The following is a 13,448-nucleotide window of genomic DNA, read 5'->3' as shown; positions in this document are numbered from 1 at the left end:
CATGACTAGAGCCCACGCTACGCAACAAGAGAAATCACCGCAATGAGAAGCCCGCACACCAAAACAGAGTAGCCCCTGTTCACCGCAACTAGAGAAAGGCCACGCGCAACAATGACCCAACGCAGCCAAAAATAAATAAAATAAAATAAATTTATTTTTTAAAAAAGTTTATATTCTGTATGAAAGCAAAGGATTTCATATTAGAAGAACCTTCTCCACTGTGTGGGGAAATTGTGGGGAGTGGGATACCTGGCCAGCAAGGGTGTGGTCTTTGTTGGCGTGACTCTGTTTCTGTTTTCTTTCAGGGCAGGAACGTGTGACAGGGGTCTCTGTTGCCGGTGGAGGTGATCATGGCCTCCATGTTGCTCACCCGGCGGCTGGCCTGCAGCTTCCAGCACAACTACCGCCTGCTGGTGCCCGGTAAGCCCTGGGGAGGTCTTGGCAAGAACTGGCCCTAATGGAAGACACAGTCCAGACTAGGGATTTGGGGTCTGAAAAAGTCCTTGGGGATAAAGGGATCTGCTGTCCCACCCACCCCCATAAAACTGTCCCACTCGCCACACTTCCCATCTCCACCATGTGTTCCTGTCCCCGGGTGGACAGCTTTGCAGTGGTCAGGGAGCTGATCCATCCTGGAGCCACTCTGCTGGCACGGAGGTGGTGGCCCCAGCAGCCAGAAGGGCCCAGCTGGCTGCATAGGGATTGTTGGAGAAAACACATAGCTGGGTTTACTGCCGAGAAACAAGAAAACTACAGAAGTCCTTGTAATTCACCTGAAAGCTTCAAGGGCACTAGATGGGAGGCCCCATCCCAGGAATGTCCACCCCACCCTCTCCCTCACCTCCACTCACCCTGCACCCAACCGGCCAACAGTACTGGCTCATTCTGGCACCGTGGTCTCTCTCAGATGCTTCTATTTCTCTCTGCCTCGCTGAGTTCAGTGTAACCAAGTGAGCACCCTGCCCTCGTGATCTCAGGAGACCTCCATCCCTATAGTCTGATGAGGAAGGAAAGGGTGAATCCCATTTTACAGATGAGAAAACTGAGGCTCAGAGAAGCAAAGTCACGCAGCCCCTTGAATGCAAGTCAGTCCGGCTCCAAATGCTGGGTTATCATCATCACTCCCCCACGTGCCTCCCAGCGGCTCTGGGAGAGGGAGGCTTGCAGTAGCCTCCTTTGGACGCCAGCCCCTCCAGGCTGTCCCCAGTTTTCAGAGCCCCGTGCTTTTGTCACAATGTCTCCTTCTTATTGTCAGTCATGTCTGCCTTCTGAAGACAAATTGTTGACCGAGGCCTTGGTTTGCATGTTCAATGTTGCAGGTGTTTATATCCTGAGTGGGATAAAAAGCAGGAATGTTCTCTCCTCTCCCACAGGTTTTATTTTTAAATAAACATTTTCTTTTGGAATATTTTAGGTATGCAGAGAAATTGCAGAGACAGTACAAAGAGATCCCATATGCTCCTCACCCAGTTTTCCCCAGTGTTAGCATCTTACATCACCAGGATGCATTTGTCACAACTGAGGAACTGACCTTGGTACGTTGCTCTGAACCAAACTGAGATTCAGAGAGGTTATGTAAGTTTCCCAGAGTCTCAGAGCCTGCCGGTGACTGAGCCAGGCTTTGAGCTGAGCCAGGTTGCCCCAGGACCCACACCCTTAACTACATATTAATTATCTATTGTCATATAACAAATACCTGCAAACTTAACAGGTTAAAATAATGCATGTTTATTATCTCACAGTTTTTGTGGATTACGAATCCAGGGTGGCTTGGCTGGATGCTCTGGGTCCAGGTCTCTCGTGAGGCACAGTTGAGCTGGTACCAGGGCTGTGGTCCTGTGTGAAGGTTCACCGGGGGAGCCGGGGATCCACTCTCAAGCTCACTCACGTGGCTGTGGCTGGATTCAGTGCCACGTGGATGTCTTCATGCAGCAGCTCACAACACGGCAGCTGCTTCCTCAGGGTGAGGGAGAGAAGAGGGTGCCCAAGTGGGGAGCCACAGGCTGCTACCACCCTCACTGTGTTCAGATGCTTCCGTGCAGTGCCTCCACCCATTGGATCACTGCAAAGCCATTAAACATGCTGATAGTTCATGGCCTGAGACAGTGTTCCCAATGGCATCATGCAAAGCGTTTATAATCTTATATCAGCAAGTAGAGCACAGAGACCGGGAGACCAGACAGCAGAATGGTTCTCTCTGGGTGGTGAAATTAGACGTGTTTGTTTTTTCATTGTTGCTTACTGATATTTTCCTTGTTAAGAGTAAGTGGGGTGGACAGTTGAGGGGAGGGATAAGGTATTTTAAACAAAACCAGAGCAAACAACTCCAGTTGAACATGACCTTGATTTTGGCCAGGCTCACATACAGAACCCTTGCTATTTGGGAAAATGACATTCATTTATTACTCTCAGTAGAAGACTAAGAGGACGTTAAAAACATTGGACGGCTGCTTTTACAGTTTAGAGTTAAAAAATGCCTCTGGATTGGCATGGTCACAGAGGGCTGGGCTGGATTTACCCACTATGCCTGGTCTTGTGTGTCAGGGCACACCCCTGCCTTCTGGGCATGCTGCTTTATTCATGAATGAAAATGCTGGATCGTTCAATATTAATTCAAACATTTTTTGGCTTCCTTGTACTTTTTTATTTTATTTTTTTTTTGCGGTACGCGGGCCTCTCACTGTTGTGGCCTCTGCCGTTGCGGAGCACAGGCTCCGGACGCGCAGGCTCAGCGGCCACGGCTCACGGGCCCAGCCGCTCCACGGCATGTGGGATCTTCCCGGACCGGGGCACGAACCTGTGTCCCCTGCATCGGCAGGCGGACTCTCAACCACTGCACCACCAGGGAAGGCCTCTTGTACTTTTGATAGTAATTTGCCTCTGGGGGAAGTGAGTCGTTTTGCTGCAAACGTTTCATTTGAAAGATCCACACTAGATGAAATGGAAGATACATCAGTTACATTCACAGTATCTGGGAAAGGAGAGGTCCGGAGAGGTCCAGAGGACAGATTTCCAGCTTAGCCACTCAACAGATATGTGACTTTGGGCAAATTAATTGAACTTTCTGAGCTTTAGTGTCTTCTTTAACGTGAGAACCATAATAACGTTTACCACCTAGGGGGTTGTGAGCATTACATGCGGTAATCCATGTAAATTGCTCAGAATAATGCCTGGTATGTTCACCATTAGTGCTCAGTAAATGGACATCTACTCATGCAACTTGGTATAAGCGATCCCAGAAAAGGCTTCCTTGACAATTTAAATCTTGTTCTTTTTTTGTGTGTGGTTTATGGCATTATATATCATCAAGAGAAAATTTGTTGTATTGGTATTTGGTTATTTTCCTCTACAAAGAATCAAAATTGAGATATAGTGGGAAAAGCACAAGTATTCTGGATTCAGATTCTGGCCTTGCAACCCACTAGCTGTGTGACCTCAGGAAAGTTGCTTAACCTCTCTGATCCTCATCTGTAAAATGGGGACAACATCATCTTACAAAAAGGTTGTGGATTAATTAAAACAAGAGGTGAGCGTTTGCCTAGGTAGGGCCTGCCTAGCACAAAGTAGGGACTGAATCTGTGTTAGCTTCCCCATCTTCCTTTTTCCGATAGCACAGTTGCCAAAAAACTCACCAGAACTCTGATTTTCAGGATTTCTGCCCAGAGGTTTTGGCCCTCTTCCATCCACACCCACAAAGACTTGGCACATGGTAGGACCCAGTGCAGTTCTTGACCCAGACCCATGCACCTGGCCTTGCACCTGGCCATGGCCTCCCTGCCTCATGCCCCATTGATCTCTCCTCCCAGTGAAAGGCTCCTCCCCCTCTATCCACTGCCTCTCCTAGCTCCTACCCCAACCCCACATCCCAGTCCTGTTTACTCATGGTCTTGGCATCCTCATAACCATGACTCCACATGACGCCACACGCTCCCTGTCATCAGGATCCTTTCAGCTGCAGGTCCCACTGCTAACTCCCTCCATTCCTGGTATTCCCTCTTTCCAGCCCCCAAGAAGTCTGATTCCTACAATGCGATGTCAAGACATTTTCTGGAGGAAGGAAGGGAGGACTTGTGTATCCTCATGAGAGGACAACTTACTACTTACAAATTTTTCACTTTCCCCCTTTGCTGGAGACAAAGCAAGACCAGCACTGGTTAAGAGCTCTTTTTATCCAAATAGGCATCCCTGTTGAATGCAGGTCTAGATGGACTCAGTCTTGACCAGTAACCCTGAGCTCTGGAAGAGAGAAAGAGTTTACAGTTTTCTTAAAAGTCATCAGTGTGTTCCATGACCTTTAACTCTCTGCTAGTGGAATAAATGGGAATTCCCTTTTCATTGTAAGATCAAACAAAAGATAATAAAAGCTGGTACCTTCATGCCTCAAAATAAGGGTAGTGCTGGATTTTAACTGGATTTTACGTTCAAAGGGCTATACTTTATTGCATAATTAATTCAGAAACCTTCTTTGATATTCAAAGCAATTATGAAAAATTAAGAATGAATTTAAATGTGTTTTCTAATATCATGGCTTTTTATAGTTTGGCAAGTTGTGTGTGTGGTGTGTGTGTGTGTGAGACACAGAGAGAGAGAAAACAGAGAGAGATGCTAGCATGTTTTAGTGTTAGTTTCCTTTCCTATGTAATGCAAACAATAACAACCTACCCCTCAGGGTTGTGGAAAGATAAAACAAGATCACACATATGATTTATATGAAGCATCTAGAGATCCCCTAGTTTGATGCAAGCATGGCAACCCATGTAAGAGGAACTCACATTTGCCAACCACCAAATATGTGCCAGGAAGATAAAAGATGAACAGGGATATTTAAAGGATTTCTAGGGGTTACTGATTATAAATCATTACACACTTATCCTGGATTCTGCACAGCGGTCTTTTGCTTAGGGATCCGTGAGACTTGGAATTGAAACTACCCTTCATTTCAGCAAGATGCTGAGCTAAAAAGCCCTGTGAGGTTAGCCTGGGAACTCAAGTTTATTTAACCCTCTACAAGTTTATTACTATGCAAAAAATGTGAAATCAGTTTCAAGCAAATGACTTGTGCCCCAAATATTTTTTAACCAAAAAAATCTATAAGTGAGGACCACCTGAATTTAGACATTTGATTACTCTCTCCTGGATGATTTTTGATTGATGCAACTAGGGGCACAACTCTCAGGTGGGTGCTACTGGCATCTAGTGGGTGGAGGCCAGGGATGCCACTAAACATCCTACAGTGCCCAGGGCAATCTCCCACAGCAGAGAACGATACAGCCCACAATGTCAATAGGCCCGAGGCTGAGAAACTCAGGTCTATATATACATAGGGATGTAGATTAAATTGTTTACAAAATTTGGATAATTTTTATTATGGATACATAGTATTCCCAGTATTCCGCTGTCTGTGAAATGGTAGAATATGGCATATTCTATTCAGCAACTCTCCATTGTTGGACATTTAGGTTGTTTCCTCTTTGTCGTTGTTAGAAACAATACTATGACAAGTATTTTTTGCGTGTTTTTGGTTTTTTTCTTTTTTCTTTTGGCCTCCCTGTGCTGTATGCGGGACCTTAGTTCCTCGACCAGGGATCAAACCCATGCCCCCTGCAGTGGAAGCACTGGACCGCCAGGGAAGTCCCAATATTTTTAACCTATATCTTTGTGCACTGGTCCCGTTATTTTCTTGGGATGAATCCTAAAAACTGAGATTGCTCACTCGAAAGGAACAGGAAGCGGCAGCAGCTTATCTTCACACCAGCAGGACGTGAGCACGCCCGCTTGCTTACAGCTTCACTGGCACCGGCCTTTCCCATTTCTTTAAATCCTCAGGGCTCTTGTCGTGCCCACGTGGCCGCACTCAGAGTTCTGGGGCAGTCTGGCGGGGATGGGGCTGAGGTACTGGCACTGCCTCTGTTAGGGACATTGGGTGTTATAAGGGCAGGAGTCTCACATCTGCTGTCTCCAGGGATTCTCACCATCTTTGTTTACTGCAGGATCCAGACACATCGGTCAGGCCGCAGCCAAAGTCGACGTTGAATTTGATTATGATGGGCCTTTGATGAAGACGGAAGTCCCAGGGCCTAGATCTCTGGTGAGTTGAGCACAGCTGAATGGTGTGTTTCAGAAAAGAGCAAAAAGTGTCCATGGGGCAAGAACACAGCCAAGCTGAGGGCCCCGTATCCTTAGCTGCTTTCAGAGAGGTCACCATTAGAGATCCAGAACCTTAAACCAAGCCATTCCTTCATAAGAAGCCAAAGAAGTCTTCTCAGAGGAGATGTATCAGTTGTCTATTGCCACAGTAATGCTGTATAACAAACAATCACAAAACCTCAGCAGCATACAAGTTGCTCATGCATCCAGGGTTAACTGGCAGAGAGGAGATGTATCAGTTGTCTATTGCCACAGTAATGCTGTGTAACAAACAATCACAAAACCTTAGCAGCATACAAGTTGCTCATGCATCCAGGGTTAACTGGCAGTTGGGTAGGCAGCTCTCCTGGGCTCATCTACATGCCTGAGGGATGATTGGCTAGGCTTGTCTTGGGTCACTGTGGTGACCTGGCTCTGCTTTGTGCATCTCTCATGCTCCAGCCAGCCAGGCTGAGCTTGTTCTCACAGTGATGGAAGAGGAGAGCTTGCTATAGGTCTCTTGAGCTAGGCTCCACACTGGCCCACCATCATTTCCACATCATTCTGTTGGCCAAAGCAAGTTACGTGGCTTGCTTTGAGTCCAGAATCAGGGGCCGGAGCAGAACATTCCAACAACAGTGAAGGAACATGACGATGTGATATGGCACAGGGCATGTATAGCACATGCCCCACTGACCTTGATCTTAAAGGGCCACAAGGCGGAATTGGATGAAGGAGTGCATTCTGTTCTAGGAAAGGAGAATAGTGTACGGAGAAGCCCTCAGGGTGACAGAACAGGGTGTATGAGAGGCATTGGGTAGCTCTGAATCCCTGGAATTGATGTTAGCCTGTGAGATGGAAGAGACGCAGATGAGTGAGGGGTGTTGCTGCTTCTACTCAAAGAAGCTACAAAACCTGCACACAAGACACTTTGGAAGGCTGGTTAACCTTGATTCTGTGTTGTAATGTGCAATAGTGTTTCTAATGTTTGCACCTAAAAAATAACAGTGTAAACCTTTTTAATACAAATTTATTTTCTTTGTATATTTTGCAGATTTTATCCACAGTGTCTTTTTTTTAAGTCAAAAGCTGTCTCTTTTGTCGCTGAAACTATTTAATAAATCCAGAAATCTTTGTACCGATATAAATGATTGTAGTTATTTTGCATAGTCTTTTGCTGACAAAAGACTTTTTTCATGCATATTTCTGTTGGGGAGGGGTGGATTTTAATTTAGTAATAGTAAAATACTTGGAATAAATTTCATATTCTTGTCATGAATATTATTTTGTATTTTTACGTGAAAATACGTAGTTTTATGACACTAATTGCTAAAGTTTACTTTAAGTTGACTTGGTTTTAAAGAAGAAATCCTTGTAATAGTAAAACCACTAGTTTGTAATTCCCAGTTTCTATGTGGAATTGTACAAGTGGGGTGTTCAGATTATAATTATAAATGGTTCTTTGATGTGCAAATTTCTATTTTCAGTTAATTTTATTTTCCTAATGGGGTGTTAAAGCCTTTTTTTACCCCTAAATAAAAAGAGAGCCCATGCTTTTCTGGACATTAGATAAATATCTTCAGCTTAAATTTTTTTGTTAAATAGTTTATTTCACTGTTATCTTTGAAGTGTCTAAACCTCCAGCCTGTCTGTTGTACTGGTAACTTAACTGGCAGGAATTGTTCCCTGCCAACTAATTCTATTAAGCAATTTACAAATATTTATAATATTGGGAAAACATGAAAGATTTTAAGCTGCTCTGGCAAGCATGTGTCCTTGCTATAATGCTTTTCTCTTCTCTCCTGCAGGAGTTAATGAAACAGCTGAATCTAATTCAGGTGAGTGGGGATGAAATAACAATCCTTCCATTGCTTCTTTGTTACAATTTCGCCAAAGGACACAAACACTTAATCTGTGCTGGCTCTTTTTTAAAACATGCAGCTGACTTTTGATCTAAACATTTTTTTCTAATTTCCCTTGTGATTTCTTCTTTGACTCATTGGTTATTTATGTGTTGTGTAATTTCCACATTTTGGTGAACTTCCCAAACTTCTTTCTTTCTTTTTTAAAAAATTTTATTTATTTATTTATGGACACGTTGGGTCTTCATTGCTGTGCGCGGGCTGTAGTTGCAGCGAGCAGGGGCTATGCTTCTTTGTGGTGAGCAGGCTTCTCATTGCAGTGGCTTCTCTTGTTGCGGAGCACGGGCTCTAGGCGCGCGGGCTTCAGTAGTTGTGGCACGCGGGCTCAGTAGTTGTAGCTCGCAGGCTCTAGAGCGCAGGCTCAGCAGCTGTGGTGCACAGGCTTAGTTGCTCCGCGGCATGTGGGATCTTCCCGGACCAGGGCTCGAACCTGTGTCCCCTGCGTTGTCAGGTGGATTCTTAACCACTGCGCCACCGGGGAAGCCCCCCAAACTTCTTTCTGTTATCGATTTCTAATCTCATCTCATTCTATTGGGGTTGGAAACTTATTTTGAGTGATTTCAATCCTTTGAAATTTATTGAGGCTTTTTTATGGCCTAGCATATCGTCTATTCTGGAAAATGTTCCACATGTGCTTGAGAGGGACGTGTACCCTACTGTTGTTGGGTGGGGTGTTCCATGCATGTTTGTGAGATCTATTGATCTAGAGTGTATTCACGTTAATCTTCTGCCTATTTGTTCAATCCGTTGCTGAAAACCAGGTACCGAAGTCTCCAACTAGTCTTATAGAATTATTTTTCCCTTCAATTCTGTTGGGTTTTGCTTCATGTATTTTGGGGCTGTGTTACCAGGTGCTTATATGTTTATAGTCGTCTTAGTGGATGGACCCTTTTGTCATCATAAAATGCCTCTCTTTACCTCTAGGAACATTTTATTTGTTTTATAGTCAATTTTGTCTGATATTAGTAGACACCATTGCATCTTTCTTATGATTGCTGTGAGAATCATACATCTTTTCCCATATTTTTACTTTCAACCTCATTTGTATTCTTTTTTTATTTTTTATTTTTTTCGGCACGCGGGCCTCTCACTGTTGTGACCTCTCCCGTTGCGGAGCACAGGCTCCGGACGCGCAGGCTCAGCGGCCATGGCTCACGGGCCCAGCCGCTCCGCGGCATGTGGGATCTTCCCAGACTGGGGCACGAACCCGTGTCTTCTGCATCGGCAGGCGGACTCTCAACCACTGCGCCACCAGGGAAGCCCCTCATTTGTATTCTTGAATCTAAAGTATGTCTCATGTAGACAGCATATAACTGAATCTTTTTATCCAGTCTGATGGTTTCTGAATTTTTTTTTATTGAATTGTTTAATCCATGCACAGTTAATGTTATTATTGGTATAGTTGTATTTATAGCTTCCATTTTATTTTTTGTTCTCTCTCTGTCTCATGTCTTTTTTGTTCCTCTCTTCATTTTCTACTAATTTTTTGTACATCAAGTGAATATCTTCTAGTGTACCATTTTCATTTCTTTCATAATCACTGTATATTTTTTAGTTTTCTTAGGCCCTATGACTTACTATATACATTTTAACTTTTCAGAATCTTCTTCAGAGTTATATCTCAATCTTTTTTGTTGTGATATATAAAACACATACAGAAAAAACTCATAAAATACAAATCCACAGCCTAATAAACAATTATAAAGCAAATCACCCATGTAATTACCAGCAGGGCAAAAAAGCCAACACTGCCAGCACCCACAGATACCGTCCATGTGTCCATAAATGGGCAGGACATGGCTTACTTCATCAATTCAAGCTTAATCCTGAAAGAATGAGGATCTAAGGAACTGCAGTGAGCCTGATCCAGTCTCTCCTTTCCCCAAGAATGCAGAAGCTGTGCACTTTTTCTGCAATTACGAAGAGAGCCGAGGCAATTACCTGGTGGACGTGGATGGCAACCGGATGTTGGATCTTTATTCCCAGATCTCCTCTGTCCCCATAGGTAAGAGCTGGAAAATCGGTCCCTGAATGTAGCCTCTGTCTCTGTGTTAGTTGTGGCTCTCCAGACTTCAGCCACTCCTTCCAAGATGTGCGTCCTTGTGTGCAGCCAGACACTTCCCTCAAGGGCAGAGAAAAGGAACAAGTCATTCGTAGAGCATGTATTACTAGGAGCTTTACATGTCTCTTCTCATTTACTCCTCCCCAAAACCCTACAAGTATGGATCTGGGTAAATATGCCCATTTTGTAGGTAGGTGAGCAAAGCTTGGAGAGGAAGCATAGGTAGAATGTGAACCCATGTCCAATGTCAGCAGTCTTAGGATTCCTGGAAGAAGATCCTGAGGCAGCGATTTGGTGCAAGTGGTTAACTGAGGGAGAGGTCTTGGGAGAAAGGGCAGGGAGGGAGAGAGCAGAGGGCGGGGGGAAATTAAGAAGGATGAGGTCTCAGCCAGAGACCAGCCACAGCCTGATTCCACGGGGGTCTCTGAAGCGTGCATTGCACCCCAGAGTCGGTCCCAGACCAAGGCAAAGAGGCTGGCCTTTGGGTACCCCTGGGCCAGTCGGGCCTTGCCCATCAGCTGCCAGAGGGAAGGACTTGTGTCATCTCTTGGGCGAAGCGGCTTCCATTCACCAGGGGCAATTTTCCAGAGGAGGAGGCAGCTGGAGCCATTAGCAGCACTGCCCCCCCGCCAACACACACACACAGAGCAGCTGGGAGAGGGGTGGCTTACCCAGGAAAGGTGACCTGGAGGGGCACCAGTAGCCTCTGCCTTACCACGCTCACCTCCTGGCCATCCAGAGCAAGGCTGTGCTGCTGCAGGAGGGCATGGCAGACGGGACAGACAGGGCTGATTGGCACATGCAGGTGGCTGCTGTTCGTAGCTTGGATGGTCGATGTTTCTTGGGTCGATGGATCACCCATGGCATCCACTGGTTTGTAGGCTGAGCGTCGGATGAAACCTGTCCCTTAGTGGATGATGCCAGACATTCTGGGCTCCCCATCAACAGCTCCCCACCCCGCTCCAAGCCCCTGCACTCAGCCGCCTGGGGTCTCTCCCCTGAGACCCCCCTTTAGGTCTCCATGCCTCTTCTGCTTTCCCCCTGCCCAGTCCCTCGAACCTATTTATTTCCCATTAGGATGAGATTCTATGGGAAAAGAATCTTAAAAAAAAAAAAAAGGGAATGGATATATGTATATGTATAACTGATTCACTTTGCTGGACACCTGAAGCTAACACAACATTGGAAAGCAACACTACTCCCATAGGGGACTTCCCTGGCAGTCCAATGGTTAAGACTCCACACTTCCACTGCAGGAGCAGGGACTTCCATATGTATAACTGATTCACTTTGCTGGACACCTGAAGCTAACACAACATTGGAAATCAACACTACTCCCATAGGGGACTCCCCTGGCAGTCCAATGGTTAAGACTCCACGCTTCCACTGCAGGGGCACAGGTTCCATCCCTGGCTGGGGAGCTAAGATCCCACATGCTGCGCAGTGCGGCCAGAAAATAAATAATAAAAAGAATCATACCCCCCCCAAAAAAAGCTATACTCCAATAAAAATTTTTTTTTTAAAAATGAGATTTGGGGAATTCCCTGGCGATCCAGTTGTTAGGACTCAGCACTTTCACTGTGGAGGCCCAGGTTCAATCCTGCTTGGGGAACTAAGATCCTGCAAGCTGCACGGCGAGGCCAAATTAAAAAAAAAAAAAAAAAAAGGATGAGATTCAACAGTTGGTGGATGACTCATTGTTTGGGGGAAGTTCATCATTCAGCGATCCCTTGGCCTCTGAAGGCGATTTGGAGTCTAAGATTTACAAAACCCTCTCTCCATATCCTGTTGGAGTGAACGGGATAAGATCTCGAGTCTTCCTGGGACTGTGGGCCAGTCTCCTCCCGGCTAACCTCTGCATCCTTCACACACACACCCCCCACCGCCACCGCCACTGGGGCTCCTTCTGCTTTAATCCCCAGCCAGCCAGCATCTCTACGGGGGGTGGGAGAATAGGGCTGGCAGTAGCTGTCAAAAGACCAGAAGTTCTAAAAAGTTCTCTCTCTAGCCACCTTTTTTCCCACATCTGTAGTCACTGAGAGGATTTTTTTAAACTAATAATTATTGAGAAATTACTGTCTGTCTGGCATAGTGCCTTCCATGTTATCTCATGTAATCCCTAAGACCATCCTATACCATCGGGTCTTTTACTATCACTTCCAGTTTATTGATAGGGAGCCAGGTTTCAAGGGGTTGCAGGTTCCCCCAGCTGTCCAGGGAGCCCAGGATTTGATCCAACGACTCTGCCTCTCAAGCTGACTTCTGTAATAGCAGCCTCCCAGACAGCCGCCCCTGCCCTGCAGTACGGGGGCCCATGGCATCAAAAGCCCAGGTGTAGGATTTCCTGATCAGAGGGCCAGCTCTGCTTTCATCTCTCCTTCTGAAGCCAATAGGAAATGCTGCATCTGCGGCTTAATTTGATTCCCTGAAACTGCCTTATCTACTGAGGCAGAAAAGTCATAAACACCCAGGCAGTGTGATAAAGAGTCAGAGCTGGAAGACCTCTAGCCAAAGGTCAGTTGGAAAAGCCCCACAGTGTTCCTTCCTTGACTACTGAGCACTCCCCAGCCTTGGTCTCAGCACAGCTGGGAGTGGGGCGGGGAGGGGTGGCGTGGAGAGGCAGAGGAAGAATGTTAATTTCTCTCTCCCTTGGTCCTCACATCACTGCCCCAATCCATGCTCCCTGCATCCCGCAGAGTGAAACCACAGGCTTTTGAAATCTGTTCACTCTTTGATTCCATCAGGAGAGAGTCTCCCCTGGGTGATGCTGGGTCTTTAACACCTGAATCTACACTTGTTAATCTGCTGTTATGGAGGCGATCAGGCCCCAGGTTCAGAGCCTTGGGCAGCTTTTTCACCCTAGTGATAGAAAGTGTCCGTTCAAAAGTAAATCTTTTGGTCTTGTTTATGGTTTCCTTTGCCGTGCAAAAGCTTTTAAGTTTCATTAGGTCCCATTTGTTTATTTTTGTTTTTATTTCCATTTCTCTAGGAGGTGGGTCAAAAAGGATCTTGCTGTGATTTATGTCTTAGAGTGTTCTGCCTATGTTTTCCTCTAAGAGTTTGATAGTGTCTGGCCTTACATTTAGGTCTTTAATCCATTTTGAGTTTTTTTGTGTGTATGGTGTTAGGGAGTGTTCTAATTTCATTCTTTTACATGTAGCTGTCCAGTTTTCCCAGCACCACTTATGGAAGGGCTGTCTTTCCTCCACTGTATATTCTTGCCTCCTTTACCAAAGATAAGGTGACCATATCAAAAGACAACCCTCAGAATGGGAGAAAATATTTGCAAATGAAGCAACTGACAAAGGATTAATCTCCAAGATTTACAAGCAGCTCAT

General features: G+C 45.6%; 1 protein-coding gene across 1 annotated transcript in view; it reads left to right on the top strand.

Annotated features, from left to right (window-relative positions):
- The first annotated feature begins 327 nt into the window (after nucleotides 1–327).
- Nucleotides 328–13,448, top strand: part of ABAT (4-aminobutyrate aminotransferase) — a 48,410-nt gene continuing 35,289 nt past the window's right edge. Inside the window, exons 1-4 of the mRNA XM_028498801.2 lie at nucleotides 328–420; nucleotides 5,991–6,088; nucleotides 7,935–7,964; nucleotides 9,936–10,053. Coding sequence (XP_028354602.1) covers nucleotides 351–420; nucleotides 5,991–6,088; nucleotides 7,935–7,964; nucleotides 9,936–10,053 — 316 coding nt within the window. The 5' untranslated portion in view covers nucleotides 328–350. The remainder of the gene's footprint in view (nucleotides 421–5,990; nucleotides 6,089–7,934; nucleotides 7,965–9,935; nucleotides 10,054–13,448) is intronic.

Source organism: Physeter macrocephalus, chromosome 14 (genome assembly GCF_002837175.3).
Source record: "Physeter macrocephalus isolate SW-GA chromosome 14, ASM283717v5, whole genome shotgun sequence".
NCBI lineage: Eukaryota > Metazoa > Chordata > Mammalia > Artiodactyla > Physeteridae > Physeter > Physeter macrocephalus.
The sequence above is the reverse complement of the archived record's forward strand: the minus strand, read 5'-3'. Positions and strand labels throughout refer to the sequence as shown.